This window comes from Syzygium oleosum, unplaced genomic scaffold, assembly GCF_021117445.2.
Source record: "Syzygium oleosum isolate NSW1041296 unplaced genomic scaffold, Sole_v2.1 Sole_v2.41, whole genome shotgun sequence".
Classification (NCBI taxonomy): Eukaryota; Viridiplantae; Streptophyta; class Magnoliopsida; order Myrtales; family Myrtaceae; genus Syzygium; species Syzygium oleosum.
In genome coordinates, this window is record NW_026607525.1 from 777,770 (window position 1) to 805,724 (window position 27,955).

General features: G+C 42.3%; 4 protein-coding genes across 12 annotated transcripts; 1 reads left to right on the plus strand and 3 right to left on the minus strand.

Moving 5' to 3' along the window:
* The first annotated feature begins 36 nt into the window (after nucleotides 1-36).
* LOC115691540 (G-type lectin S-receptor-like serine/threonine-protein kinase At1g11330) lies at nucleotides 37-3,642 on the plus strand. 2 transcript variants are annotated; one of them, XM_030618192.2, is made up of 7 exons: nucleotides 38-1,330; nucleotides 1,675-1,782; nucleotides 1,874-2,103; nucleotides 2,274-2,481; nucleotides 2,566-2,803; nucleotides 2,881-3,031; nucleotides 3,129-3,642. In XM_030618192.2, the coding sequence occupies exons 1-7, from the start codon at nucleotides 124-126 to the stop codon at nucleotides 3,423-3,425; spliced, it is 2,439 nt and encodes an 812-aa protein (XP_030474052.2). In that variant the 5' UTR covers nucleotides 38-123; the 3' UTR covers nucleotides 3,426-3,642. The 2 variants fall into 2 exon arrangements, with proteins under 2 accessions (XP_056162102.1, XP_030474052.2); XM_056306127.1 differs by lacking the exon at nucleotides 3,129-3,642 and having other exon boundaries at nucleotides 37-1,330; nucleotides 2,898-3,037.
* Nucleotides 3,643-6,304: 2,662 nt separating this feature from the next.
* On the minus strand, nucleotides 6,305-9,712 carry LOC130134566 (receptor-like serine/threonine-protein kinase SD1-8). Of its 3 annotated transcripts, none has more exons than XM_056306126.1 (7): nucleotides 8,429-9,712; nucleotides 8,072-8,179; nucleotides 7,766-7,986; nucleotides 7,401-7,608; nucleotides 7,080-7,317; nucleotides 6,843-6,993; nucleotides 6,305-6,738 (listed from the first exon to the last, which is right to left on the minus strand). In XM_056306126.1, the coding sequence occupies exons 1-7, from the start codon at nucleotides 9,636-9,638 to the stop codon at nucleotides 6,442-6,444; spliced, it is 2,433 nt and encodes an 810-aa protein (XP_056162101.1). In that variant the 5' UTR covers nucleotides 9,639-9,712; the 3' UTR covers nucleotides 6,305-6,441. The 3 variants fall into 3 exon arrangements, with proteins under 3 accessions (XP_056162101.1, XP_056162100.1, XP_056162099.1); XM_056306125.1 differs by having other exon boundaries at nucleotides 7,766-7,989; XM_056306124.1 differs by having other exon boundaries at nucleotides 7,766-7,992.
* A 6,168-nt stretch (nucleotides 9,713-15,880) lies between these two features.
* LOC115665663 (receptor-like serine/threonine-protein kinase SD1-8) lies at nucleotides 15,881-19,346 on the minus strand. 3 transcript variants are annotated; one of them, XM_056306160.1, is made up of 7 exons: nucleotides 18,073-19,346; nucleotides 17,734-17,835; nucleotides 17,422-17,648; nucleotides 17,058-17,265; nucleotides 16,737-16,974; nucleotides 16,505-16,655; nucleotides 15,881-16,402 (listed from the first exon to the last, which is right to left on the minus strand). In XM_056306160.1, the coding sequence occupies exons 1-7, from the start codon at nucleotides 19,280-19,282 to the stop codon at nucleotides 16,106-16,108; spliced, it is 2,433 nt and encodes an 810-aa protein (XP_056162135.1). In that variant the 5' UTR covers nucleotides 19,283-19,346; the 3' UTR covers nucleotides 15,881-16,105. The 3 variants fall into 3 exon arrangements, with proteins under 3 accessions (XP_056162135.1, XP_056162134.1, XP_056162133.1); XM_056306159.1 differs by having other exon boundaries at nucleotides 17,422-17,645; nucleotides 17,728-17,835; XM_056306158.1 differs by having other exon boundaries at nucleotides 17,728-17,835.
* A 2,944-nt stretch (nucleotides 19,347-22,290) lies between these two features.
* LOC115665664 (receptor-like serine/threonine-protein kinase SD1-8) lies at nucleotides 22,291-27,000 on the minus strand. 4 transcript variants are annotated; one of them, XM_056306163.1, is made up of 8 exons: nucleotides 25,693-27,000; nucleotides 25,339-25,446; nucleotides 25,040-25,266; nucleotides 24,676-24,883; nucleotides 24,355-24,592; nucleotides 24,119-24,269; nucleotides 23,788-24,016; nucleotides 22,291-22,517 (listed from the first exon to the last, which is right to left on the minus strand). In XM_056306163.1, exons 1-8 carry the CDS (start codon nucleotides 26,888-26,890, stop codon nucleotides 22,504-22,506), a joined length of 2,373 nt encoding a protein of 790 aa, XP_056162138.1. In that variant the 5' UTR covers nucleotides 26,891-27,000; the 3' UTR covers nucleotides 22,291-22,503. The 4 variants fall into 4 exon arrangements, with proteins under 4 accessions (XP_056162138.1, XP_056162137.1, XP_056162136.1 ...); XM_056306162.1 differs by lacking the exon at nucleotides 22,291-22,517 and having other exon boundaries at nucleotides 23,488-24,016; nucleotides 25,040-25,260; nucleotides 25,693-26,997; XM_056306161.1 differs by lacking the exon at nucleotides 22,291-22,517 and having other exon boundaries at nucleotides 23,488-24,016; nucleotides 25,040-25,263; nucleotides 25,693-26,997.
* Between the last annotated feature and the right edge of the window lie 955 nt (nucleotides 27,001-27,955).

Sequence of the window (27,955 nt, forward strand, 5' to 3'; positions counted from 1 at the left end):
CTCTCTCTCTCTCTCTCTCTCTCTCTCTCTCTCTCTTACACAGTTCCAAGGACTAATGATTACTGATACATTCCAATTTACAAAACTCAACCATCACCCAACTTTTCAGCAGAGTTCTCTTCAATGGCTACCACATCTTCGTCTTCCCTTTCAAAGAAATTGAGCAAGTCCTGTACTCTTCTCATCTTCATTAGCTGCTCGTTGTGGCTGTCTGAGGCAACAAAGAGTCTTGTGCCTGGTCAGGACTTGACAGACAACAAGACTTTGGTGTCATCTAATGAGGTGTTTGAACTAGGATTCTTTAGGACTGGTGGGTCTTCCTCAAGAAACTACTACTTGGCCATCTGGTTCAAGGATGATCCTTACAAGAAACCCGTCTGGGTCGCGAATCGAGATTACCCGCTTCTTGATTCTTCCTGTGTTCTCTATATCAGGTTTGATGGGAACTTGGTGATTTCTGATAGGAGGAACATACAATTCTTGGTCAATGCTGAGATGTTGGCTGCTAGTAATAACACAAATGCCACATTACTTGATTCTGGCAATTTTGTCCTTGTGGAAGGACTAAGCACTGTCTGGGAAAGCTTTTATTATCCATCAGACACATTCCTGCCCGGCATGAAACTAGGGTTTCTCGATATAGGCACTGATAAGTCGAGGGACCAATTTCTTGTTTCGTGGCAGAGTCCATCTGTTCCAGCCACCGGTTCTTTCTCTCTTGCTCTGTTCAGACACAACAAGACCCAACTCAAAGTGTGGCACCGCGCGGACGTCTCGAGACTAATCGGGTATTACGATGGTCGGAGATTCAGGTTCCTCTTTAACAGCTCGCTCAATAATTACAATTTCACTTTCGCGTCTAGCAGTACTGATCTTTACTTAACTTTTGCTACTAAGGGAAATAATAGTTGGTCCTGGTTTGTAATGGCCCCGTCAGGAGAAATTCAGGTTTTCACGATGATTGGGAAGGAAATTTCGTTATCGTATAGTCCGATTTGTGAAAATACTTCCTCTAACAGTGCGGCCGACTGCTATATTGAGAAGCCACCATTTTGCGCAGTCGGGAATAACTTTTCAAGGATAGAAGGGTCCTTGCCAAATCCTAGCACTTTCGATGAGTCTGATACTCTGGGCATTAGTGACTGCGAAATAATATGCAGGAGTAATTGCTCTTGTACTGCTTTTGCTTCTTATCATGATGACGGTAGTGGATGTCAATTTTACCATGGAGATGTACAGTTCACTGTGGATGAAACTGGCCAAGGGAATACCACCGTGTTTGTTCGCGGGAATATCACCAAACCCGCTCATCGGTTTCCAAGGAATAGCGGTAGGATTCATAACTTATTCCATGATGTTAACCTGGACGTTTCTTCTGATTTATCCCGTACTTCAAGTTCCCATATTAACCTCTTAAAAAAGAATTATAAGCTCATTACTTGCATTTTTGTTGATAGGCTGACCTAAATTAGTAAATGACTTATGGAATATTGATGCTGACATCCCCATATTTTTTGCCTCCATTAGTTACACACATCTATCAAACATTAAAATCTATGACTAGCTTGATCCACCAATTTAATAGAATCAGACCTTTGAAAAGAAATGACTTCAACATACTATGATGTATATGGGCATCACTTTGAACATGTGATGATTCAGTTTCATTTTCAGGTCATTGGAAAAAGAGGCTGCTATGGCTGATAATAACCATTCCCGTAGTTGTATTTATTGTTTCAGCATTTGGCGTTATCTCAAGAAGGAAAAGTCACACCTGCATAGGTACTGAATCTACTCATAAACAAAAACAAATTGGCTCTTTTTTTATCTTTTGGACTCATTTCTCACTGTATTGCTTGATTCCTGAGAGCAGCATGGCATGTGAAAGAAACAAATGCAAAAAGAAGCCTGGAGTTGTTCCTGAACCAAATGGGTACTGATGTCTCAGAGAAAACTCGAGACAGCCTCTCTAGTAAACTCAAATCTGTCAGAAAGAGAGATCATGAGCTGCCAATTCTCAGCTTTTCTTGTGTGTCAGAGGCCACGGATAATTTTTCTCCTGCGAATGAACTAGGCGAGGGTGGTTTTGGGCCTGTTTATAAGGTTATTCATCAATCATGGATCAATGCCAGTGCTTTTTCTTCTCATTGTTTTTGTCCTTCTTCTCGAATAAAAACCTTGAATTTAAGATGATGCGGTTGCAGTATCCAACGTGCAATATATTATACTAACGTGCAATATATTATACTAAATGGCACAAGTGATTCATGCAGGGTATGCTGTTGGGGCATGAAATTGCAGTGAAGCGACTTTCTAGGAAGTCCAGACAAGGGCTAGAGGAGTTCAAAAATGAGGTTCAGTTAGTTTCCAAGCTCCAGCACCGGAACCTTGTCAGGGTGCTCGGTTGTTGCATTGAAAGAGAAGAAAGCATCTTGATCTATGAGTACATGGCTAACAGAAGCTTGGATTCCTTTCTTTTCAGTACGTGATGATCTAACTTCTTTTGATTAGTTGATGCTTTATATCAAGTGCCCTTTGTGATTTAACCGAACAATAATTATACAGATCCTAACAAGAAGCCACTGCTGGAGTGGAAGACACGTGTGTTTATAATCCAAGGAATAGCTCAAGGACTTCTTTATCTGCACCAGCATTCCAGATTAAAGATCATCCACCGCGATCTGAAAAGCAGTAACATTTTGTTGGATAAAGACATGAACCCGAAAATATCAGACTTTGGGTTGGCGAGAATTTTCGGGGAGAATGAAGTGTGGGCAAAGACCACTAGGGTAGTCGGGACATAGTAAGTCTCTTAAGATACGAATAACATGGATTCCTCATGTATTTCCCCCGAATGGCTAATTAATTGTTCTAATGCAGTGGTTACATGTCTCCAGAGTATGCTGTTCACGGCCATTTCTCTACTAAATCTGATGTATTCAGCTTTGGAGTGATCATGCTGGAGATCATTAGCGGCAGAAAGAATACAACATTCACTCATTTGGATCGTTCTCTAAACCTGCTAGGATATGTAAGGTTTTTGCCCAGAATTACAAATTACATGTACAAATAGCCTAGTATCTTTCTTACATTATCTGGGAGCTGACCAAGAAAAGTCGATTGTTTAGGCTTGGGAATTGTGGTCCTCTGGTCGAGGCATTGAGTTGATGGACCCTGTATCAGTTGATCCGTCTTCTGCAAGAGAATTCTCTCTGTCCCTACACATTGCGCTATTGTGCATACAAGAGCTACCAGAAGACAGACCAAACATGTCATATGTTGTTTCAATGCTAACTAATGAGAGTGCCAATCTGCCTTCACCAAAACAGGCAGCGTTTTCTTCACGCGAAAGGAATTGCAGTGGGCAAGAGCGGCAAGGTTGCTCATTGAATGATATAACATATTCCGTTATGGAAGCGAGGTAGCGAGGCAATTCTTTTTGTACGGAGGATTTATCCATAATCAAACTGTTTCTAGATCACAAAATTTCATTTCATTATTCACAGAGAAGGGAGGAAGAAGGGGAGCACAGCTCTTTTTTTCTTTTTTTGATTAGATAGCACCTTCTTTAAACTAATTGTTCCATTTCAATTTTTGTCACTGTGGTTAATCATGCAAGGAACAAACTCCTGATTTAGTTCATGCTGTGAATTCTGTGGGTTTTCAAAGCATTGTTGTTGGACAAAGACCTTCGCGGTGTATTATATAGCCAATCAGGGTTGAAAATGACTTGGTTTCTAAGTCACAACAGTCATGGTAATGCAATCGCCCCTTTCATTTTCAGGGTCACCTTCACGGTTTGCTGAACTTGGTGGCAGGACTTTCGTGACCTTTACAATTCTCCAAGAAGGAAACTTGATTAGCATGCCTCTGCTTAAGTCACTGTAACGACCTGGGTCCCACTCGCAAGATATTGTCCGCTTTGGACACTAAATCCTCACGGTTTTGTTCCTCCGAAGGCAGCCCATACTATCCCCAGAAAAGGCCTCTTGCAAGTTAAAAGGCCTCTTGCAAGTTAAGGCTTCCCAAGCCCCGGCGACCACTCCCCGCCCTCATCGGACCGGGTTGTCACACTCTCCCCCTTCAAGCATAGGGTCCTCGCTGTGGCCTCACATGCGGTCGGGAGTCGGCTCTGATACCACCTGTAACGACTTGGGTCCCACTCGCAATATATTGTCCGCTTTGGACACAAAGTCCTCACGGTTTTGTTCCTCCGAAGGCAGTCCATACTACCCCAGAAAAGGCCTCTTGCAAGTTAAGGCTTCCCAAGCCTTTATAAGTTGCCCGGGACTCCCCCCTCAAGCGACGTGGGAGGAGCCGCTCCTTGTCCAGGTCCTCGGACCCCGGCGACCACTCCCCGCCCTCATCGGACCGGGTTGTTACAGTAACTATCTTCGACTAGAAATGAAAGGGAGTCTTTGGAGGAGGATCATAAAGCTCAATGTATGCATGCACACATAATGCGGGTAAAAGTAGTCAAATGACAGTCGGGGCTTCTTCGAATTTATCATACAGAGCATGCTTATTGCCAGGAAATCGTCCTTCAAACGAGATTAGTTTCTGAAAACTCATGCAGGGGATTATGCCGATCCTCAACATGATTTAAAGATACTGGATTGATATACAACGTAAAAGTGAAATCCAACTAGGTCGACTGCCCAAGCAGCAAAAGTAAGCAGGTAATACCATGAGGAGGATCATTTAGCTTTTTCCAAACGTGGTGTTTTCTGTGGGAATGGCCAAGTCAATCCTAAGATAATTTCAAATTTTGAAGCAATCTGACTTCGCCTCTTCCCTAAATGAAAAGTACTTTTCAAGACCAAACTACCCGAATTGGAGCAAATAGATTGAAGAAGACTGAAGTATCCCAAACTAAGATTGCATTGAAACGGTTTAAATTGCAACTAGTAGTTAAAAAACCAGAACTCCGAACTGAAAACCATCAGCCTAAGTGTAGTGATATCCTAGCAACTACTAGGTAAAGGGAGAATACATCAAATGTTGTTTTTAATTTTGCCAGTCTCTGTGTCTCCATAAAGCCTCCTCTTTTTCTCCTGCTGCGTTCTCAGTAAAACTTCCATTGCTAGGTTCCTTGAGATCTTGCCACTTGCCCACTACTCCCTTGTCTGTGAGTGTAGTCAATCCAAGTTCAATGCAGTCTTAGGACTGTTGCAACTTGCATCAATTGGCAGACTTGCCTAACACTGTTGTTTGACAATTGACAGTTTGCCTAGTACAAGTTTCCTCTCATTCAATCGACATGGGTATCAACAAAAAATGCTCACCCTAACACAGCTCTTTCTATTCCAGCTCGTATTTCTGATGTTCATTCTATGGCTTTTCAAGATTTGATGCTCAGTATGATTAATTGACCCAATAGTGGCAAAATGCTGGATTCGTTTGGAAAAACAAGAGTACACCTTTTAAGAGGAAAGCTTCTAATTTTGATAAATAAGCAGTGGAAGAAGCAATCAAATTTCGTAAGAGTATAAATTATTCGGTCATGAGAACTCGGGGATGTGCAGCAGATACTTAAGAAATTATCAATGGATGAAAGCCGCAACTGAGGAACCAGAAAGTCCAAAGCAGAGCAGCTGCAGTATTTCTGAAAAGGTACTAAATTTGAATAACAAAATCTGTATTAGTGATACAATGCTTTTGCACTGAAAGAAGCTCTATTGCACATCAAACAGAAACTCAGTTTTACATTAGAAATGGATTCCAAAATCAGGCACCAGCATCAGTCGACCGCTACCTAGTGGAAATTAGAAAATATCGCCTGAGATATTATCAACGACGGGAGACTTTTCTCTCGAGAATTAACTTTCTTTCCGCATTAGGGAAACCAACCGTCTAGGAGAACTTATTGCTTCCAGAAATGTTTAGATTTACCTCCAAGCGATTAACTGAAGAAATTCCACAATCATTAAAGCATAGTACGTGCTGGTAAGAGGCTCGACTCTCTTTGATCTGGCTATATCAAGATTCACTCCTTAAAGATTAAAGATCCAGTTTGCTGTCTATGCCAAATGTATATCACTAACATATTAAGCCCAAAGGAAAAGGGAATCTGTTTACAATTTTAGTAGCTAAAATTTGTAACTGGCATCGAATGCAACAACAAGAGGAACTAATTCTCCATTTAGTTTGATCCTAAGAAGTCGACATGGATTATTCAATCAAATTCATGATCTCTGAAGATTAAAGGAAAAACTCATCCACTATGAGGCCGAGAATAAGCTAATGAAATTCAGAATCACTATGCAAAATAATCTGGATCCGGTCTATCTGACAGATAAAAGAATCTTCGGAAAATTTTAGCTGAGATATTTAAAAGAATGATCTACGTACTCTCACTTTACATGTGAAATCTTGACTGAATATTCACAAATTAATAGAATATCATAGCTGCGGGACCTGTTGCCGTGGTATCTACAGTTGCTATCTAGCTTCTATGACAGAATAGCTTATATCTTTAGTTGAACGATCTTGCTGATGAAGTAAATTACAATAATCAATATGGGCTGAGAACGCTGGCTTCTTTGGTGGGGGCAGATCTGCACTTTCGTTGCTTAATACAGTAACAATATCTGACATCGAGGGTCTATCTTCTGGGTGTTCTTGCACGCACAGCAAAGCAATGCGGAGGCATAGCAACAATTTGCCAATCGACGATGTGTTGGCCACCACTGGATCAATTAACTCTATTCCTCGGTCACTACTCCAGAGCTCCCAAGCCTATATGCAGACAGTTTTTAAGGACTAGTTCAGTACTTCAATTGGGAAGCTGAGCAAATAGGAGATTTGGATAAGAGACTCATAAGAAGAATGCGATCACTTACATGTCCAAGCAGGTTTAGAGAGTGATCTAGATTGGCGAAAGTTGTGTTTCTTTGGCCACTAATGATTTCGACAATAATGACTCCAAAGCTGAATACATCAGACTTTGTAGAGAAAAGCCCATGTACGGCGTACTCTGGAGACATATAGCCACTGCTCACAAAAAAAAACAGAAAACAGTTAAAACATATCAGAAAACATGTGGTATCGAAGTTTACATGTGTATGGGAGAGACTTACTAGGTTCCCACAACTTTATTCGTCCTTGCCCTTGCTTCGTTCTCCCCAAAAATTCTTGCCATCCCGAAATCTGATATTTTTGGGTTCATGTCTTCATCTAGCAATATGTTGCTGGTTTTCAAATCTCGATGTATGATCCTTAACCTAGAATACTTGTGTAAGTAAAGAAGCCCTTGAGCTATTCCTTCAATTATAGAAACTCGTCTCCTCCAGTCCAGTAATTGCTTCTTGTTACGATCTGTAATTTATCTCATGAGTGACCAAAAAAATGAATGTGGGACTATAAATCAATAAAGGCAATTTAACGATCCGGTTACATACCGAAAAGAAAGGTATCCAAGCTTTTGTTTTCCATGTACTCATAGATCAAAATCTTTTCCTCCCTTTCTATGCAACAGCCCAACAACTTAACGAGATTCCGATGTTGAAGCTTGGATATTAATTGAACCTCGTTTTTGAATTCCTCTATTCCTTGTCCGGACTTCCTAGAAAGTCTTTTTACTGCGAATTCATGCCCCAGCAACATGCCCTGCAAAAAGTTTTTAGAGGAATGTTGAAGAATCAAGCTTCCCATCATAACGAGAGTCAGGACTTCGTAACACTGCTTCTAATGAAGAGAGACAAAATGAACCGAAAATAAAAGATAAACCCACAAGTAACCAAGTGTTCTTTGGTGGGCAAACTACCTTGTAAACAGGCCCAAAACCACCCTCTCCAAGTTCATTTGCGGGGGAGAAATTATTTGTAGATGTTGCGACACAAGAGAAACTGAGAATCGGTAGCTCGTGATCCCTCTTTCTGACAGAATCAAGTCTACTAGTGCTGTTGCTGTGACCTCGTGGTGAACTCAGTTGTCGTAGAAACAGATCCAAACTTCGATTGGCGCTGGTCCGATTCTCCTTCCACGCTGCTACTTGAGAATCAAACAAACTATTCAGGCTAAGAAGACAAATATCTTATGAATTTGTTCAGGCTAAGATCTTAATCAGTACCTAGACAAGTGGAACACTTCCCTCTTGAGATGAACATTGCCACAGAAACTACCAATATAACCGCAGGAATGATTACAATCACCCAGAGCAGCCTCTTGTTAGCAAAACCTGAAAATAGAACCATCTCATTTTCTGCACCGGGAGTGATATGAAAAAATAAGGGCCTGTGCTATTATAACTTTTAAACAGAAAGATGAACGCTTAATGATGCATATACGAGGAAAATTAATGCCAATATGCAAACATAAAATATACTTCAGCCAGGTAAGTGGAAAATTATGGGTCAGAAATTATTTGTTGTTTTCTTGACATGATTTTGAGAGTCAAAACTCTTTCAAGTACTAAGATGAGGCCTACCCGATCTCCTCGGATCTTGATCGGCTGCTTCGGTAGCATTCCTGCGGATAAATATAGTGGCATTCCCTTGGCCAATGTGGTCTACAATAGAGCTAATGTCCACATAATAAAACACGCATCCAGTTCCGTCATCACGATAAGAAGCAAAACCAGTGCAAGAGCAATTGGTTCTGCACATGATCTCGCAGTCGCTAATACCCAGACGATCGGATTCATTGAACACAGTAGGATTCGGCATCGCCCCTTCTATCTTAGAAAAGTTATTCCCGTCGCCGCAAGACAATGGCTGCTCGATGAAGCAGTCAGTCGCACTGGAAGAGGAAGTATTCTCGCAAATCGGACTATACACCATCGATATCTCCTTCCCGATCATAGTGAAAGCTTGAATTTCCCCCAAAGGTGTCAACACAAACCAGGAAATGCTGTCATTCCTCCTATTAGCAAAAGTAAAATATATCTCATCCCTACCGGTCACATAACTGAAATTGTAGTCATCCAGGGAGCTGTTGTAGAGGAACCTGAATCTGCGGCCGTCCCAATACCCGATCTCCCGCGAGAAGGCGAAGTGCCACACCCGGAGCTCGGTCTGGTTATTCTTATTCAGGCCGAGAGCAAAAGAACCCGTGGAAGGAACTGATGGGGTCTGCCAGGAGACCAGGAACTGTTCCCTCAACTTGTCCGTCCCTAAATTGAACCACCCGAGTCTCATCCCAGGTAACAACGTATCACATGGATAAAAGAAGCTTTCCCAGACAACGTTCTCGCTCTCTCCCTCCACAAGAACGAAATTGCCAGAATCAAGAAGCGTGGCGTGCGTGCCGTTACTAGTGGCAAGCATCACAGAATTGATCAGCACCGGAATCTGCCTCCTGTCGGTCATCACCAAATTCCCATCGTACCTGATGGCGAGAACGCCCGACGAATCCACAAGCGGGTACTCTCTGTTGGCGACCCAGATGGGTTTCTGGTACGGGTCCTCCCGGAACCAAATGCCCAGGTAGTAGTTGGCGGAGGAGGACCCCCCGGTCTTGAAGAATCCGAGCACGAACACTTGGTTGGGCGATACTAAGGTCTTGTTGCCACTGATGTCCTGACCAGGCAAGAGTTTGTCGGTTGCTGTCACAGACAAACAGAGCGAGAAGGAACAAAAGAAGAGGAAAGAATGGAGCTTCCCCGAGTTTCTTGGGAGAGAGAGCGAGGCCGTGGCCATTGCTGAAAAAGTTTTCAGTCTTTCAGAAAGATGGCACAGTTCTAGACAATTCACATTAGAGAGAGAGAGAGAGAGATTGACGGGAGTGGCAAAAAGTAATATCTGATTGGCGATGAAAGTCAACAGGGTACAGCAGTCCAACGTTAGAATACAAACAAGAAGAGTTGCCAGAAGAGAAGTTTCCGTCTTTTCTTTTCCCTCCCAAAAGGGATAGATGTCCTACTTGAGGTTTACCAAGCTGATATTTGCATTCTTTTCATGAAGAAGTCGCAGTGATTGATAAACAACGACGTCTCTAGTTCTCACAGCTTAAGGGATCAAACATCTTGAATGTGGGAGTTGCGTTGCCCAGTTAAAAGACAAAAGAAAGATGTTTTAGTTGCGTTACCCTATTAAGAACTTGGGATCAAATATCTCTACAGAACGCTACACTGAACTTACGTTCTTTTTGTACAGATAATTAGGTGATGCATGCCAAGGACGCGTGAGATCATGAAGACATAAGTGAATGGCTACTTTTTTTGACCAGTCCCTAATGTGCCCAGGCATGACCATCGGGGACCTAGGCCCGCCCTACGTGGACCTAGGCAGGGGCACCAGGTGTTGGGCTTGGCCCCAAGGGACTAAGCCTAGTCTTTGTGCACCTAGACCAAGCCATCGAGGAATGGGGCACAGCCGATGGACTCGGGTAGGATGTTAGTGACTTGGGTGCGGGTGCCAAGTAGTCGTGCATGGCCGCTGAAGTCCCAACCACAAGCATGTGTCGAAGGTGGGTTTTTTGCAAACCCATTAGAACTCATCCTTAATCGGGCTTTGTTTTATTAGATCCGTGTTAACTCATTTTAAATTTGTGGCGGCTGCAAATATGAGTTCATGACTTGTTTTGCCACCTCTATCTCGTACTAGGTACCGACTATATTAGTAATTTGGCCAATGATTTGACCTGCTTTGTAGGCTAGTAAACATCCAAATGCACTGAAGTGCTTTGATAAGCCAGTCCGTTATACAACTAATCTGGAGTTATCATAAAAGAAAAGTAGTGATGGGTAGTTTTTTATGCCTTAGATGATGAAAATGAGTATTGTCAGTTTGATTAATCCATCAAGTAAGTTGTGTTTGACCTGCTTAGTCAGAAGGAGATATCTAAGAAGGAAAGTTAGTGGGAAATGGTTATTTAAAACTTATTCCTTTCTTGACCATTTTATAGCTTGGAAAATGAGAGCTGACCTGAGCAAGTTGTGTTGACAGCGATTGATCTCTATGGACTCCTGATCGAGTTTGGTATTTGACTAATCAAACATTCAAATAGCTAAATGACGAAATAATTCCTCTGTCCTAGTAACTTCTAGGAAGAACATGAGAATAAAATGAGAATGACATTTGATGTCATCAATGAGGAGACTCGTTCAAAACTTTGATCTTAGCGAAGTCTTAGAATTGGAATATCTGAATTCGACTCAATTTCTCTATTAAGAGTGGGAAATGCTCAAATCACGTTTCATGTCAAGTTGAGGTCAAACTTTGATGAGTATTAAAGGTGAGTTTGGTTGAACTCGTAAGTCCCTTTTGAGAAAGTAGAGGCTGTGAATTTTTTTTAACCACCTTGGGAAAATGCACATTGATAAAGCTGAAAAACCGAGGCAAGTCCCCAACCTACCTTATACTTTCAGTATTTTCGAAAGGCTAAATCTAAGGTAAATGATTTTTTTTCCCAAAATTGTCCCCACTTATATTTAACTATTCTAGTCTTGCCGTCACACTGATCATCTTTAACCTACAAATCATGAGCTAGATGGATGCAGGTGTGGCTCGAAGGAGCTGGACGGATGTTGGTGAGGGGTATCCTGGGGTGGCGCAACACCGGCGTTGTAATATTTGGTTTTAAAAAAAAAAAAAAAGTCAACAAGTCAAAAAGCAGAAAAGAAGCTACAGTGGACACTCGGCCAAATTGAAAGGAGGCCGAGAGCTCCTTAGCCGAGACAGAAACGGAAAAGAAAGAAAGAGAAGAAAAGAGAAGAAGAAGAAGAAGAAAGAAAGAAGAGAAAGAGAGGGTTTGGTGCCACGGGGTCTTGCCAAGCCGATTCGAGTTCGTAACGCAACGTACTATAAGTGCTCACGCCTCTCGTTCGTCTAATCGGAGTATTTTCCGGGTTAGGGCTCATATTTCGGAATTATGTGTTATTTGAGCGGCGAAGTCCGATTTTTGAGTCGTTGAGCTACGTATATATATAGAATTGGTAGTTTATGGTGTCTTGGAGCCGTGTGATTTTACGGATCTTGATTTGGACTTATGGTTTGCCCAATATGAATATTTTAAGTTGGCCGCGCAAGGTGAACAGTGCGCGATCAGCAGATTTTAGGCCGATTTTCGTCGGTTTTCGACTCGATTTTGAGATGGCCAAATTGGGGTTCTTGTAGTGCTCTGAATGGGCTTTCTATTGACTATAAGCTGGCTTGAAATGGGGTTCGGTGGAGAAAGTTACGGCGCAATCAAGTTTCGCGCTCAAGCTCCGCATTGCGGACGGTTTGGATAATCGCTTTGGATAAGTAATTTGTGGGCGCCTTTGAGTTGTTTTGTTAGCGTTTAAGTGTCGTTTAGCCATTTCGTAATTGTCGTAGTCTCGTTTAATTGTTAGGATTACGAGATCGTCGGTTCAAGTGAGCGTCGTTATTTGATTTTGGGGATTTCAGGTGAGTGGTGCTATCTCTTCTTTGAGTTTATAAACTCATGTTTTGAAAGTGATAATGATTTGAGTATCGTATGAGTTATTAAAGCATGTTTATTGCATAAAAGCCTGGATCGGGCAATTACTACCTTTTAATATTTGAGGATGGTTTAAGAATGGTTTTATGAGAGGTATTGTGAAATGATATATATGTGTCACTTTGCGAACTGGTTTATGGAATGAGTTCAAAGATGATTTGAGAAACGTTTTATGAAAAACGTTACAAAAGGTTATACTTATCGATTTATGAATTCGGTTTATGAAATGATACGAGAAATGCTTTACGAAAAAGTATTTCTATCGGATGAACTGAGTTACGAAAGTTTGTATGATTGGTTTGTTAAATGTATTGTGGATTATTGGATTTCTGATATTGAATGATGATTGTTTGATGCTCAATATCACTGTGAGCCCAATGAGGGGCTTTGGGGGTATGCATACCGAGTTTAGAATATCCTTCTGGGCCGAGCCACCGGCTTTGTAGGTGGAGACCTTGCCAAGGGGGAATCTTGATAGCCTTGTCACAAGGCTTTGTGTCGTGACCATAGTTTGATATTGAGCAATAGATTGGTCGATGGAATGGACCATCGATGTGTGATGTGATATGAGATTGGCCAATGGAGTTGACCATTGGCGTGTGTTTTTTTTTTTTTTATTGAGATTGGCCAATGGAATGGACCATTGGCACGTGCTTTTGATGAGATTCATTAATGGAATAGACCATTGATGTGTGATTTGAGATTAGTCAATGGAATTGACCATTGACGTGGTTTTTAATAAAGATTGATCAATGGACTTGACCGTTGATGTTTATGATGATTTAAATGAGTATTTTCTGAATTTGTATAAAGCTTTGATGAAATGCAATAACTCATATTTAATATGATATGTATATGATATTATAGGTTTAAATTATGAGTTTTTCAGTATTACTTTATATATGCATAGTAGTTGCTCGATCTGCTTAGAAGAGATACGCACTGCTTACTGAGCTGTGATTGCTCACTCCTTTCTTTCCCCAATCTTTTCAGGTTCTTTGGTTAGTAGCCAATAGAGCGAGAGCGATATCGTGAGGAGTTTTGAGTGGTTTGAGGCTACGTCCTTCGGATGAAAGGACGGCCGTGTCATCCCCTATCCCGGTAGGTTTCGGGGTGTGACAGGCATTGCACGACCTCGACAAGCCATCGCCTCGCTCGCGCAACGCTAGAGCTGAGATCTGGCTCGCCTGAGATCACGCGAACTCGGCAGTCCCCGCCTAGGGTCACATTGGTCATCAAAGGGTCAAATCTGGGAAGCCTGACCGTCAAAAGGCCATATCTGGGAAGCTCGAAGTCAGGCGACCTTGGCGTTGCTTTGCCTAAGGTCACGTGATCCTGGCAGCTCGTTACCTAGGGTCATTCGACCTCGGCAGCCCTTGCTTGGGGGGTCGCGACCCCAATGTTGGGCTTTGCCGAGCTTTGCTATGACAATCAGACTTCGTTGAGCTGTGTCAAGCTCTGCTACAACGGTCGGTGCCCTGTTGCACAAGGGTCGCTAGTCAACACTCACCGGGCCGACGGTCGATGGCCGCCCGTCAATCTTCACCTGCCCTCTTTGCCTCCGGTCACCGAGTTGCCTCCCTCTCCTTTTTCTTTTTCTTTTTTATTTTAACTTCAAAGCTTCATTACAAAGTATTCACCGAAATTAATGATCCAAACGCTATCTACTTTCCGCAAATATGCCTTCATTCAAAGATCTTTGGGGAAATAACTTTACATTCCCCCAAAGTTAATTTCAACGCAGCCTACGTCAAGCTCGAATAATATACAGTACTTATGTGTTACGAATCAAGAGCTCATGAGACTTTCGCTTCATGATAGCCTCACGTAGAAGCCATTAAATCAATCCACTATAAGACTTACGTAAAATTTCATATGCATGCACAAATTTGAGATTTCAAACCAAACGGTGCTAGATTTAAAATTTCAAGTACCACCTCATAAAACTAACATACTAAGAGGTGCTATGTGCAGGTAATATAATGATGATTATTTATCTTTTTCAAACTCGGTGTCATCTGTTGGAATGGCCAAGTCAATACTAAGATAATTCTGAACTGTAGAGCAATTTGACTACGCGCCAAAAGAGGCAGGGCTTGCCTCTTCCCTCAATGTAAAGAAAACCGCACTGCCCACATGGATGCAAATAGATTGACCAAGACTGAAATGTCATAAGCTAACACTGCATCGCATTGCAAAGGTTCGAATTGCAACTTGTAGTTAAAGTACAAGGTAAAAGAAGAATAATTCGACTGTTGTTTTTTGTTTTGCCAGTCTGTGCGTCTCCACAGGAACTCCTCTTTTTCTCCAGCTGCATTCTTAGTAACTCTTACATTGCGCGGTTCCTTGAGATCTTGCCACTTGCCCACTACTCCCTTGTCCGTGGGCGTTCGCAATCCAAGTTCAATGCAGTTTTAGGACTGTCTCAACTTGCACCAGTTGGCAGACTTGCCTAACGCTGATGCTCCACAAACTAACCGTTCTCGACTAGTACAAGTTCCCTGTCAATTCAAACAACATGGGAATCAACTAATATGCTCACCCTATGACAGCTCTTTCTATTTCAGATCATATCTCAGATGAACATCCTATGGCTTTTCAAGATAAGATGCTCAGTATGATCAATTAAACGGATAGTGGCCAAATGCTGGAATCTTTTCGAAAAACAGGAGTCTCGCCTTTTGGAAGGAAAGCTTCTAATTCCGATAAATGAGTAGTGGAAGAAGCAATAAATTTAGTGAGAGTATATATTACTTAGTCATCAGAACTCGGGGATGAGCAGCAGATACTTGAGAAATGATCAATGACGGTAAGGAACCAGAAAGTCCAAAGCAGATTAGCTCCAGTATTTCTAAATAGATACTAATCTTGAATAACAAACTCTGTATTAGTGATACGGGGCTTTTTGCATTGAGAGAAGCTCTGATGCACATCAAACAGAAACTCACTTTTACAGTAAAAATGGATTCCCAAATCAGGCTCCAGCGTCAGTAGAACAAGATCACTATATAGTGAAAATAAGAAAATGTCATCTGAGATATTATCGACAACTCGAGAATTAGATTTTATTCCCTCAATAGGGAAAGCAACCATGTAGGGGAATTTATTGCTTCCGGAACTGTTTAGATTTACCTCCAAGTGATTGGACTGGAAAAATTCCACAATCATTTACACCAAGCATAGTACGTGCTGGTTCAAGACTGCAGACTCTCTTTAATTTGACTACGTTATGGTTCACTCCTTAAAGTTCGAAAAGCCAGTTTGCTGTTTATGCAAAATGTATATCACTAGCATATTGAGGCCAAAAGAAAAGGGAAAGAATCAAAGGAGAAGAAGCCAATTATGTTAGAATCTTAGCAGCTAAATGTGTAAGTGGCATTGAATGCAGAAACAAGAGGAACTAATTCTCCATTTAGCTTGATTCTAAGGTGTGGACATGGATTATTCAATCAAATTCATGATCTCTGCAGATTAAAGGAAAAACTCATCCGCTATGAGGCTGAGAAGAAGCTAATGAAATTCAAGATTATGGTGCACAATAATCAACTGTCTATTTGACAGATAAAAGAATCTTCAGAAAATTTTAGCTGAGATATTTAATAGAATGATCTATTGTCACTTTACATGCAAATTCTTGACTGAAAATCCGCGAATTAATAGAATATCATAGCTGTGGGAGCTGTTGACATGGTATATACAGTTGCTATCTAGCTTCTATGACAGAATAGCTTAAATCATTAGTCGAACGATCTTGCTGATGAAGTGAATTACAATAATCAATATGGGCTGAGAACGCTGGCTTCTTTGGCGGGGGCAGATCCGCATTTTCGTTACTTAATGCAGTAACAATATCTGACAACGAGGGTCTATCTTCTGGGCGTTCTTGCACGCACAGCAAAGCAATGTGGAGGCATGGCAACAGTTGGCCACTCAACGACGTGTCGGCCACCACCGGATCAATTAGCTCTATGCCTTGGTTGCTATTCCAGAGCTCCCAAGCCTAAATGCAGACAGTTTTTGAGGACTAGTTCAGTACTTCCATTGGAAAGCTAAGTGTTAGGAGATTTGGATATGAGATTGTAAGAAGAATGCGATGGCTTACATATCCAAGCAGGCTTAGAGAGCGATCTAGATTAACGAAAGTTGTGTTTCTTCGACCACTAATGATTTCGAGCATAATGACTCCAAAGCTGAATACATCAGACTTCGTTGAGAAAAGCCCATGTACAGCGTACTCTGGAGACATATAACCGCTGCTCAAGAAAAGGAAAACAGTTAAAACATATGAGAAGACATGGGGCATCAAAGTTTACACGTGTATGCGAGAGACTTACTAGGTTCCCACTACTTTATTCGTCCTTGCCCTTGCTTCGTTCTCCCCAAAAATTCTTGCCATCCCGAAATCTGATATTTTTGGGTTCATGTCTTCATCTAGCAATATGTTACTGGTTTTTAAGTCTCGATGTATGATCCTTAACCTAGAATACTTGTGTAAGTAAAGAAGCCCTTGAGCTATCCCTTCAATTACAGAAACTCGTTTCCTCCAGTCCAGCAGCTGCTTCTTGTTAGGATCTGTAATTTATCTCATGAGTGACCGAAAAAATGAATGTAGGACTATAAATCGATAAAGGCAATGCCATGGTCCAGTTACATACAGAAAAGAAAGGAATCCAAGCTTTTGTTTGCCATGTACTCATAGATCAAAATCTTTTCCTCCCTTTCTATGCAACAGCCCAACAACTTAACGAGATTCCTATGTTGAAGCTTGGATATTAATTGAACCTCATTTTTGAACTCCTCTATTCCTTGTGCAGATTTCCTAGAAAGTCTTTTTACTGCGAATTCATGCCCCAGCAACATGCCCTGCAAAAGTTTTTAGAGGTATGTTGAAGAATCAAGCTTCCCATCATAATGAGAGTCGAGACTTCGTAACACTGCTTCTAATGAAGAGAGACAAAATGAACCGAAACTAAAAGATAAACCCACAAGTAACCAAGTGTTCTTTGGTGGGCACACTACCTTGTAAACAGGCCCAAAACCACCCTCTCCAAGTTCATTTGCGGGGGAGAAATTATTTGTAGATGTTGCGACACAAGAGAAACTGAGAATCGGTAGCTCGTGATCCCTCTTTCTGACAGAATCCAGTCTACTGGTGCTGTTGCTGTGACCTCGTGGTGAACTCAGTTGTCGTAGAAACAGCTCCAAACTTCGATTTGTGCTGGTCCGATTCTCCTTCCACGGTGCTACTCGAGAATCAAACAAACTATTTAGGCTAAGAAGACAACTATCTTATGAATTTGTTCAGGCTTAGATCTTAATCAGTACCTAGACAAGTGGTACATTTCCCTCTTGAGATAAACAATGCCACAGAAACTACCAATATAACCGCAGGAATGATTCCAATCACCCAGAGCAGCCTCTTGTTCCCAGATCCTGAAAATTGAACCATCTCATTTTTCTGCACCAGGAGTGATGTGAAAAAATAAGGGGGTGTGCTATTATAACTTTTAAACAGAAAGATGAACGCTTAATGATGTATATACGAGGAAAATTAATGCCAATATGCAAACGTAAAAATCTACTTCAGCCAGGTAAGAGTAAAATTATTTGTTGTTTTCTTGACATGATTTTGAGATTCAACACTCTTTCAAGAACTAAGATGAGGCCTACCCGATCTCCTCGGATCTTGATCAGCTGTTACGGTAGCATTTCCTCGGATGAATATAGTGGCATTCCCTTGGCCAATGCGGTCCACAATAGACCTAATGTCCACGTAATAAAACACGCATCCAGTTCCGTCATCACGATAAGTAGCAAAACCAGTGCAAGAGCAATTGGTTCTGCACATGATCTCGCAGTCGCTAATACCCAGACGATCTGATTCATTGTACACAGTAGGATTCGGCATCACCCCTTCTATCTTAGAAAAGTTATTCCCGTCGCCGAAAGACAATGGCTGCTCGATGAAGCAGTCAGTCGCACTGGAAGAGGAAGTATTCTCGCAAATCGGACTATACACCATCGATATCTCCTTCCCGATCATAGTGAAAGCTTGAATTTCCCCCAAAGGTGTCAACACAAACCAGGAAATGCTGTCATTCCTCCTATTAGCAAAAGTAAAATATATCTCATCCCTGCCGGTCACATAACTGAAATTGTAGTCATCCAGGGAGCTGTTGTAGAGGAACCTGAATCTGTGGCCGTCCCAATACCCAATCTCCCGCGAGACCTCCGAGTGCCACACCCGGAGCTCGGTCTGGTTATTCTTATTCAAGCCAAGAGCAAAAGAACCCGTGGAAGGAACTGATGGGGTCTGCCACGAGACCAGGAATTGATCCCTCCTATTGTCTGTCCCTATATTGAACCACCCGAGTCTCATCCCAGGCAACAACGTATCACATGGATAAAAGAAGCTTTCCCAGACAACGCTCTCGCTCTCTCCCTCCACAAGAACGAAATTGCCAGAATCAAGAAGCGTGGCGTGCGTGCCGTTACTAGTGGCAAGCATCACAGAATTGACCAGCACCGGAATCTGCCTCCTGTCGGTCATCACCAAATTCCCATCGTAACTGATGGCGAGAACGCCCGACGAATCCACAAGCGGGTACTCTCTGTTGGCGACCCAGATGGGTTTCTGGTAGGGGTCCTCCCGGAACCAAATGCCCAGGTAGTAGTTGGCGGAAGAGGACCCCCCGGTCTTGAAGAATCCGAGCTCGAACACTTGGTTGGGCGATACTAAGGTCTTGTTGCCACTGATGTCCTGACCAGGCAAGAGTTGGTCGGTTGCTGTCACAGACAAACAGAGCGAGAAGGAACAAAAGAAGAGGAAAGAATGGAGCTTCCCCAAGTTTCTTGGGAGAGAGAGCGAGGCCGTGGCCATTGCTGAAAAAGTTTTCAGTCTTTCGGAAAGATGGCACAGTTCTAGACAATTCACATTAGAGAGAGAGAGATTGACGGGAGTGGCGAAGAGTAATATCTGATTGGCGATGAAAGTCAACTGGGTACAGCGGTTCAACGTTAGAATACAAACAAGAAGAGTTGCCAGAAGAGAAGTTTCCGTCATTTCTTTTCCCTCCCAAAAGGGATGGATGTCCTACTTGCGGTTTACTGATATCTGCATTCTTTTTCATGAAGAAGTCGCAGTGCTTGATAAACAACGAGGTCTCTAGTTCTCACAGCTTAAGGGATCAAACATCTTGAATGTGGGAGTTGCGTTGCCCAGTTAAAAGACAAAAGAAAGATGTTTTAGTTGCGTTACCCTGTTAAGAACTTGGAATCAAACATCTCTACAGAACGCTACACTGAACTTACGTTCTTTTTGTATAGATAATTAGGTGATGCATGCCAAGGACGCGTGAGATCATGAAGACATAAGTGAATGGCTACTTTTTTTGGCTAGTCCCTAATGTGCCCCGGCATGACCACTGGGGACCTAAGCCCACCCTGCGTGGACCTAGGCACGGGCACCAAGAGTTGGGCTTGGCCCCAAGGGACTAAGCCTAGTCTTTGTGCACCTAGACCAAGCCATCGAGGAATGGGGCACAGTCGATGGACTCGGGTAGGATGTTAGTGACTTGGGTGCGGGTGCCAAGTAGTCGTGCATGGCCGCTGAAGTCCCAACCACAAGCATGGGTCGAAGGTGGGTTTTTTGCAAACCCATTAGAACTCATCCTTAATCGAGCTTTGTTTTATTAGACCCATGTTAACTCAGTTTAAATTTGTGGCAACCGCAAATATGAGTTCAAGACTCATTTTGCCACCTCTTTCTCGTACTAGGTACCGACTATATTAGTAATTTGGGCCAATGATTTCACCTGCTTTGTAGGCTAGTAAACATCCAAATGCACTGAAGTGCTTTGATAAGCCAGTCCGCTGTACAACTAATCTGGAGTTATCATAAAAGAAAAGTAGCGATGGGTAGTTTTTTATGCCTTAGATGATGAAAATGAGTATTGTCAGTTTGATTAATCCATCAAGTAAGTCGTGTTTGACCTGCTTAGTAAGAAGGAGATATCTAAGAAGGAAAGTTAGTGGGAAATGGTTATTTAAAACTTATTCCTTTCTTGACCATTTTATAGCTTGGAAAATGAGGGCTGACCTGAGCAAGTTGTGTTGACAGCGATTGATCTCTATGGACTCTTGATCGAGTTTGGTATTTGACTAATCAAACATTCAAATAGCTAAATGACGAAATAATTCCTCTGTCCTAGTAACTTCTAGGAAGAACATGAGAATAAAATGAGAATGACATTTGATGTCATCAATGAGGAGACTCGTTCAAAACTTTGATCTTAGCAAAGTCTTAGAATTGGAATATCTGAATTCGACTCAATTTCTCTATTAAGAGTGGGAAATGCTCGAATCACGTTTCACGTCAAGTTGAGGTCAAACTTTGATGAGTATTACAGGTGAGTTTGGTTAAACTCGTAAGTCCCTTCAGAGAAAGTAGAGGCTGTAAAAAAAAATTTAACCACCTTGGGAAAATGCACATTGGTAAAGCTGAAAAACGGAGGCAAGTCCCCACCTACCTTATACTTTCAGTATTTTCGAAAGGCTAAATCTAAGGAAAATGATTTTTTTTCCCAAAATTGTCCCCACTTATATTTAACTATTCTAGTCTTGCCGTCATACTGATCATCTTTAACCTACAAATCATGAGCTAGATGGATGCAGGTGTGGCTCGAAGGAGCTGGACGGATCTCGGTGAGGGGTATTCTTGGGGTGGCGCAACACCGACGTTGCACGACCTCGACAAACCATTGCCTCGCTCGCGCAACGCATTGAGTTGAGATCTAGCTCACCTGTGATCACGCGACCTCGGCAGCCCCCGCCTAGGGTCACATCAGTCATCGAAGGGTCAAATCTAGGAAGCCTGACCGTCAAAAGGCCATATCTGGGAAGCTCGAAGTCAGGCGACCTTGGCGTTGCTTTGCCTAAGGTCACGTGATCCTGGCAGCTCGTTGCCTAGGGTCATTCGACCTCGGCAGCCCTTGCTTGGGGGGTCGCGACCCCAATGTTGGGCTTTGCTGAGCTTTGCTATGACAATCAGGCTTCGTTGAGCTGTGTCAAGCTCTGCTACAACGGTCGGTGCCCTGTTGCACAAGGGTCGCCGGTCAACACTCGCCTGGCCGACGGTCGATGGTCGCCCGTCAACCCTCACCTACCCTCTTTGCCTCCGGTCACCGAGTTGCCTCCCTCTCCTTTTTCTTTTTCTTTTTTATTTTAACTTCAAAGCTTCATTACAAAGTATTCACCGAAATTAATGATCCAAACGCTATCTACTTTCCACAAATACACCTTCATTCAAAGATCTTTGGGGAAATAACTTTACATTCCCCCAAAGTTAATTTAAACGCAGCCTACGTCAAGCTCGAACAATATATAGTACTTATGTGTTAAGAATCAAGAGCTCATGAGATTTTCGCTTCATCATAGCCTCACGTAGAAGCCATTACATCAATCCACTATAAGACTCACGTAAAATTTTCATATGCATGCACAAATTTGAGATTTCAAACCAAACGGTGCTAGATTTAAAATTTCAAGTACCACCTCATAACACTAACATACTAAGAGGTGCTACGAGCAGGTAATATCATGATGATCATTTATCTTTTCAAACTCGGTGTCATCTGTTGGAATGGCCGAGTCAATCCTAAGATAATTCTGAACTGTAGAGCAATTTGACTACGAGCCAAAAGAGGCAGGGCTTGCCTCATCCCTCAATGTAAAGAAAACCAAACTGCCCACATGGATGCAAATAGATTGACGAAGACTGAAATGTCATAAGCTAACACTGCATCGCATTGCAAAGGTTCGAATTGCAACTTGTAGTTAAAGTACAAGGTAAAAGAAGAATAATTCGACTGTTGTTTTTTGTTTTGCCAGTCTGTGCGTCTCCACAAGAACTCCTCTTTTTCTCCAGCTGCATTCTTAGTAACTCTTACATTGCGCGGTTCCTTGAGACCTTGCCACTTGCTCACTACTCCCTTGTCCCTGGGCGTCCTCAATCCAAGTTCAATGCAGTTTTAGGACTGTCTCAACTTGCACCAGTTGGCAGACTTGCCTAACGCTGATGTTCCACAAACTAACCGTTCTCGACTAGTACAAGTTCCCTGTCAATTCAAACAACATCGGAATCAACTAATATGCTCACCCTACAAGAGCTTTTTCTATTTCAGATCATATCTCAGATGAACATCCTATGGCTTTTCAAGATAAGATGCTCAGTATGATCAATTAAACGGATAGTGGCCAAATGCTGGAATCTTTTCGAAAAACAGGAGTCATGCCTTTTGAGAGGAAAGCTTCTAATTCTGATAAATGAGTGGTGGAAGAAGTAATCAATTTATTGAGGTACATATTACTCAGTCATCAGAACTCAGGGATGAGCAGCAGATACTTGAGAAATGATCAATGGACGGTGACGAACCAGAAAGTCCAAAGCAGATTAGCTGAAGTATTTCTGAATAGATACTAATCTTGAATAACAAACTCTGTATTAGTGATACGAGGCTTTTTGCATTGAGAGAATCTCTGATGCTCATCAAACAGAAACTCACTTTTACAGTAAAAATGGATTCCCAAATCAGGCACCAGCATCAGTAGAACAAGATCACTATATAGTGAAAATAAGAAAATGTCATCTGAGATATTATCGACAACTTGAGAATTAGATTTTATTCCCTCAATAGGGAAAGCAACCATGTAGGAGAATTTATTGCTTCCGGAACTGTTTAGATTTACCTCCAAGTGATTGGACTGGAAAAATTCCACAATCATTTACACCAAGCATAGTACGTGCTGGTTCAAGACTGCAGACTCTCTTTAATTTGACTACGTTATGGTTCACTCCTTAGAGTTCGAAAAACCAGTTAGCTGTTTATGCAAAATGTATATCACTAGCATATTGAGGCCAAAAGAAAAGGGAAAGAATCAAAGGAGAAGAAGCCAATTATGTTAGAATCTTAGCAGCTAAATTTGTAAGTGGCATTGAATGCAGAAACAAGAGGAACTAATTCTCCATTTAGCTTGATTCTAAGTTGTGGACATGGATTATTCATTCAAATTCATGATCTCTGAATATTAAAGGAAAAACTCATCCGCTAAGAGGCTGAGAAGAAGCTAATGAAATTCAAGATTACGGTGCACAATAATCAACTGTCTATTTGACAGATAAAAGAATCTTCAGAAAATTTTAGCTGAGATATTTAATAGAATGATCTATTGTCACTTTACATGCAAATTCTTGACTGAATATTCATGAATTAATAGAATATCACAGCCGCGGTTGCTGTTGACATGGTATATACAGTTGCTATCTAGCTTCTATGACAGAATAGCTTAAATCATTAGTCGAACGATCTTGCTGATGAAGTGAATTACAATAATCAATATGGGCTGAGAACGCTGGCTTCTTTGGTGGGGGCAGATCCGCATTTTGGTTGCTTAATGCAGTAACAATATCTGACACCGAGGGTCTATCTTCTGGGCGTTCTTGCACGCACAGCAAAGCAATGTGGAGGCATAGCAACAGTTGGCCACTCAACGATGTGTCGGCCACCACCGGATCAATTAGCTCTATGCCTTGGTTGCTATTCCAGAGCTCCCAAGCCTAAATGCAGACAGTTTTTGAGGACTAGTTCAGCACTTCCATTGGAAAGCTAAGTGTTAGGAGATTTGGATATGAGATTGTAAGAAGAATGCAATGGCTTACATATCCAAGCTGGTTTAGAGAGCGATCTAGATTAACGAAAGTTGTGTTTCTTCGGCCACTAATGATTTCGAGCATAATAACTCCAAAGCTGAATACATCAGACTTCGTTGAGAAAAGTCCATGTACGGCATACTCTGGAGACATATAGCCGCTGCTCCCAAAAAAGACAGAAAACAGTTAAAACATACTAGAAAACATGTGGTATCGAAGTTTACATGTGTATGGGAGAGACTTACTAGGTTCCCACAACTTTATTCGTCCTTGCCCTTGCTTCGTTCTCCCCAAAAATTCTTGCCATCCCGAAATCTGATATTTTTGGGTTCATGTCTTCATCTAGCAATATGTTGCTGGTTTTCAAATCTCGATGTATGATCCTTAACCTAGAATACTTGTGTAAGTAAAGAAGCCCTTGAGCTATCCCTTCAATTATAGAAACTCGTTTCCTCCAGTCCAGCAATTGCTTCTTGTTACGATCTGTAATTTATCTCATGAGCGACCAAAAAAATGAATGTGGGAATATAAATCAATAAAGGCAATCCCACGCTCCGGTTACATACCAAAAAGAAAGGAATCCAAGCTTTTGTTTGCCATGTACTCATAGATCAAAATCTTTTCCTCCCTTTCTATGCAACAGCCCAACAACTTAACGAGATTCCGATGTTGAAGCTTGGATATTAATTGAACCTCATTTTTGAACTCCTCTATTCCTTGTGCGGATTTCCTAGAAAGTCTTTTTACTGCCACTTCATGCCCCAGCAACATGCCCTGCAAAAGTTTTTAGAGGTATGTTGAAGAATCAAGCTTCCCATCATAATGAGAGTCGGGACTTCGTAACACTGCTTCTAATGAAGAGAGACAAAATGAACCGAAAATAAAAGATAAACCCACAAGTAACCGAGTGTTCTTTGGTGGGCAAACTACCTTGTAAACAGGCCCAAAACCACCCTCTCCAAGTTCATTTGCGGGGGAGAAATTATTTGTAGATGTTGCAACACAGGAGAAACTGAGAATCGGTAGCTCGTGATCCCTCTTTCTGACAGAATCAAGTCTACCGGTGCTGTTGCTGTGACCTCGTGGTGAACTCAGCTGTCGTTGGAACAGCTCCAAACTTCGATTTGTGCTGGTCCGATTCTCCTTCCACGCTGCTACTCGAGAATCAAACAAACTATTCAGGCTAAGAAGACAACTATCTTATGAATTTGTTCAGGCTTAATCAGTACCTAGACAGGTGGAACATTTTCCTCTCGAGATGAAAATTGCCAAAGAAATTGCCAATATAACCGCAGGAATGGTTCCAATCACCCAGAGCAGTCTCTTGTTCCGAGAACCTGAAAATAGATCCATCTCATATTTCTGCCCCGGGAGTGATATGAATGAAAGAAGGGGCGTGCTATGATAACTTTTAAACAGAAAGATGAACGCTTAATGATGTGCCTACGAAAAAAATTAACGCCAATATGCAAACGTAAAATCTACTTCAGCCAGGTAGGGGTAAAATTATGGGTCAGAATTTTTGTTGTTTTCTTGACATGATTTTGAGTCAACACTCTTTCAAGAACTGAAATGAGACCTACCCGATCTCCTCGGATCTTGATCAGCTGTTTCAGTAGCATTTCTGCGGATGAATATAGTGGCATTCCCTTGGCCAATGCGGTCCACAATAGAGCTAATGTCCACGTAATAAAACACGCATCCAGTTCCGTCATCACGATAAGTAGCAAAACCAGTGCAAGAGCAATTGGTTCTGCACATGATCTCGCAGTCGCTAATACCCAGACGATCTGATTCATTGTACACAGTAGGATTCGGCATCACCCCTTCTATCTTAGAAAAGTTATTCCCGTCGCTGCAAGGCAAAGGCTGCTCGATGAAGCAGTCAGTCGCACTGGAAGAGGAAGTATTCTCGCAAATCGGACTATACACCATCGATATCTCCCTCCCGATCATAGTGAAAGCTTGAATTTCCCCCAAAGGTGTCAACACAAACCAGGAAATGCTGTCATTCCTCCTATTAGCAAAAGTAAAATATATCTCATCCCTGCCGATCACATAACTGAAATTGTAGTCATCCAGGGAGCTGTTGTAGAGGAACCTGAATCTGCGGCCGTCCCAATACCCAATCTCCCGCGAGAAGGCGAAGTGCCACACCCGGATCACGGTGTCATTATTCTTATCAATGCCGAGAGCGAATGAACCCGTGGAAGGAACAGATGGGGTCTGCCACGAGACCAGGAATTGATCCCTCCTATTGTCTGTCCCTATGTTGAACCACCCGAGTCTCATCCCAGGCAACAACGTATCACATGGATAAAAGAAGCTTTCCCAGACAACGCTCTCGCTCTCTCCCTCCACAAGAACGAAATTGCCAGAATCAAGAAGCGTGGCGTGCGTGCCGTTACTAGTGGCAAGCATCCCTGAATTGACCAACACCGGAATCTTCCTCCTGTCGGTCATCACCAAATCCCCATCGTACCTGATGGCGAGAACGCCCGAGGAATCCGGAATCGGGTTCTCTCTGTTGGCGACCCAGATGGGTTTCTGGTACGGGTCGTCCCGGAACCAAATGCCCAGGTAGTAGTTGGCGGAGGAGGACCCCCCGGTCTTGAAGAATCCGAGCTCGAACACTTGGTTGGGCGATACTAAGGTCTTGTTGCCACTGATGTCCTGACCAGGCAAGAGTTGGTCGGTTGCTGTCACAGACAAACAGAGCGAGATGGAACAAAAGAAGAGGAAAGAATGGAGCTTCCCCAAGTTTCTTGAGAGAGAGGCCATTGCCGAAAGAAGTTGTTCAGTCTTCGAGAAAGATGGCACAGTTCTAGACAATTTACATTAGAGAGAGAGAGAGAAAGAGACGGTTGCCAGAAGGGAAGACATATCTGAATTGACGGGAGTGGTGAAAAGAAATTTCCGAATTGGCGATGAAAGTCAACTGGGTACAGCAGTCCAACGTTGGGAGACGTACAAGTAGAGTTGACAGAAGAGAAGCTTCCATCTTCCCTTTCCGGCCCGAAGGGATGGATGTCCCTGCTTGAGGTTCTCCAAGCTGGGATCACGTCGACCATTGAAGCCTCTGCATTCTTTTCACTTAGAAGCCGGCGATGATTGATGAACAACGAGGTCTTGAGTTCTCGCAACTTAAGGGATCAAACATCTTGAATGTGGGAGTTAATTGCCCAGTGAAAAGACAAGAAAAATGTTTTAGTTGCTTCACCCAGTCAAGAACTTGGGATCAAACATCTCTAGAGAATGCTACCTTTCATTGAACTTCACGAGGAAACAGGTGAATTGCTAATAGTTTTTGGCTAGTCCCTAATGTGCCACCGGTTAATCAAATTTCCCTCCAAATTTGAATTTGTTCTAGAGTATCCAGAACTTAATCACTTTAACTCAATAAACCCATTAAATAGCCTCTGTTTCTCGAATCTCTTCCCCGACGTATCTCACGTTGTTATTATCAAGTTCGAGTTTTGCTCTCGCATCATCCCATTTTCATTTCACAGCAATGTCATGGATATGCTAAAATTATGGGTGATAGGTTTCGAGTTGGGCAGGTTCCTGACCTAGTTTCCGACCTAAAACAAGGAATCGGCCCTCTGACTCCTGGTTTCAATTTTTTTGGAACCGAAAACCGAACTAGTCAGTTCCAGTTTGTTTCCAGGTTCTACCCAAAACCGACTCAACTTCGGGTCTCCAATGGAAGCGTCAAAACAGACCCCAAAAAAAAAATGGAAGCGTCGAGGAGGTTCGCGCTTTTCATTAAATCGATCGACGTCGCTGGTGATGGTGACGACATGGCGAAGGAGGTTTTGGTGCTTGCACTTGCCAGCCAGGGCGCTC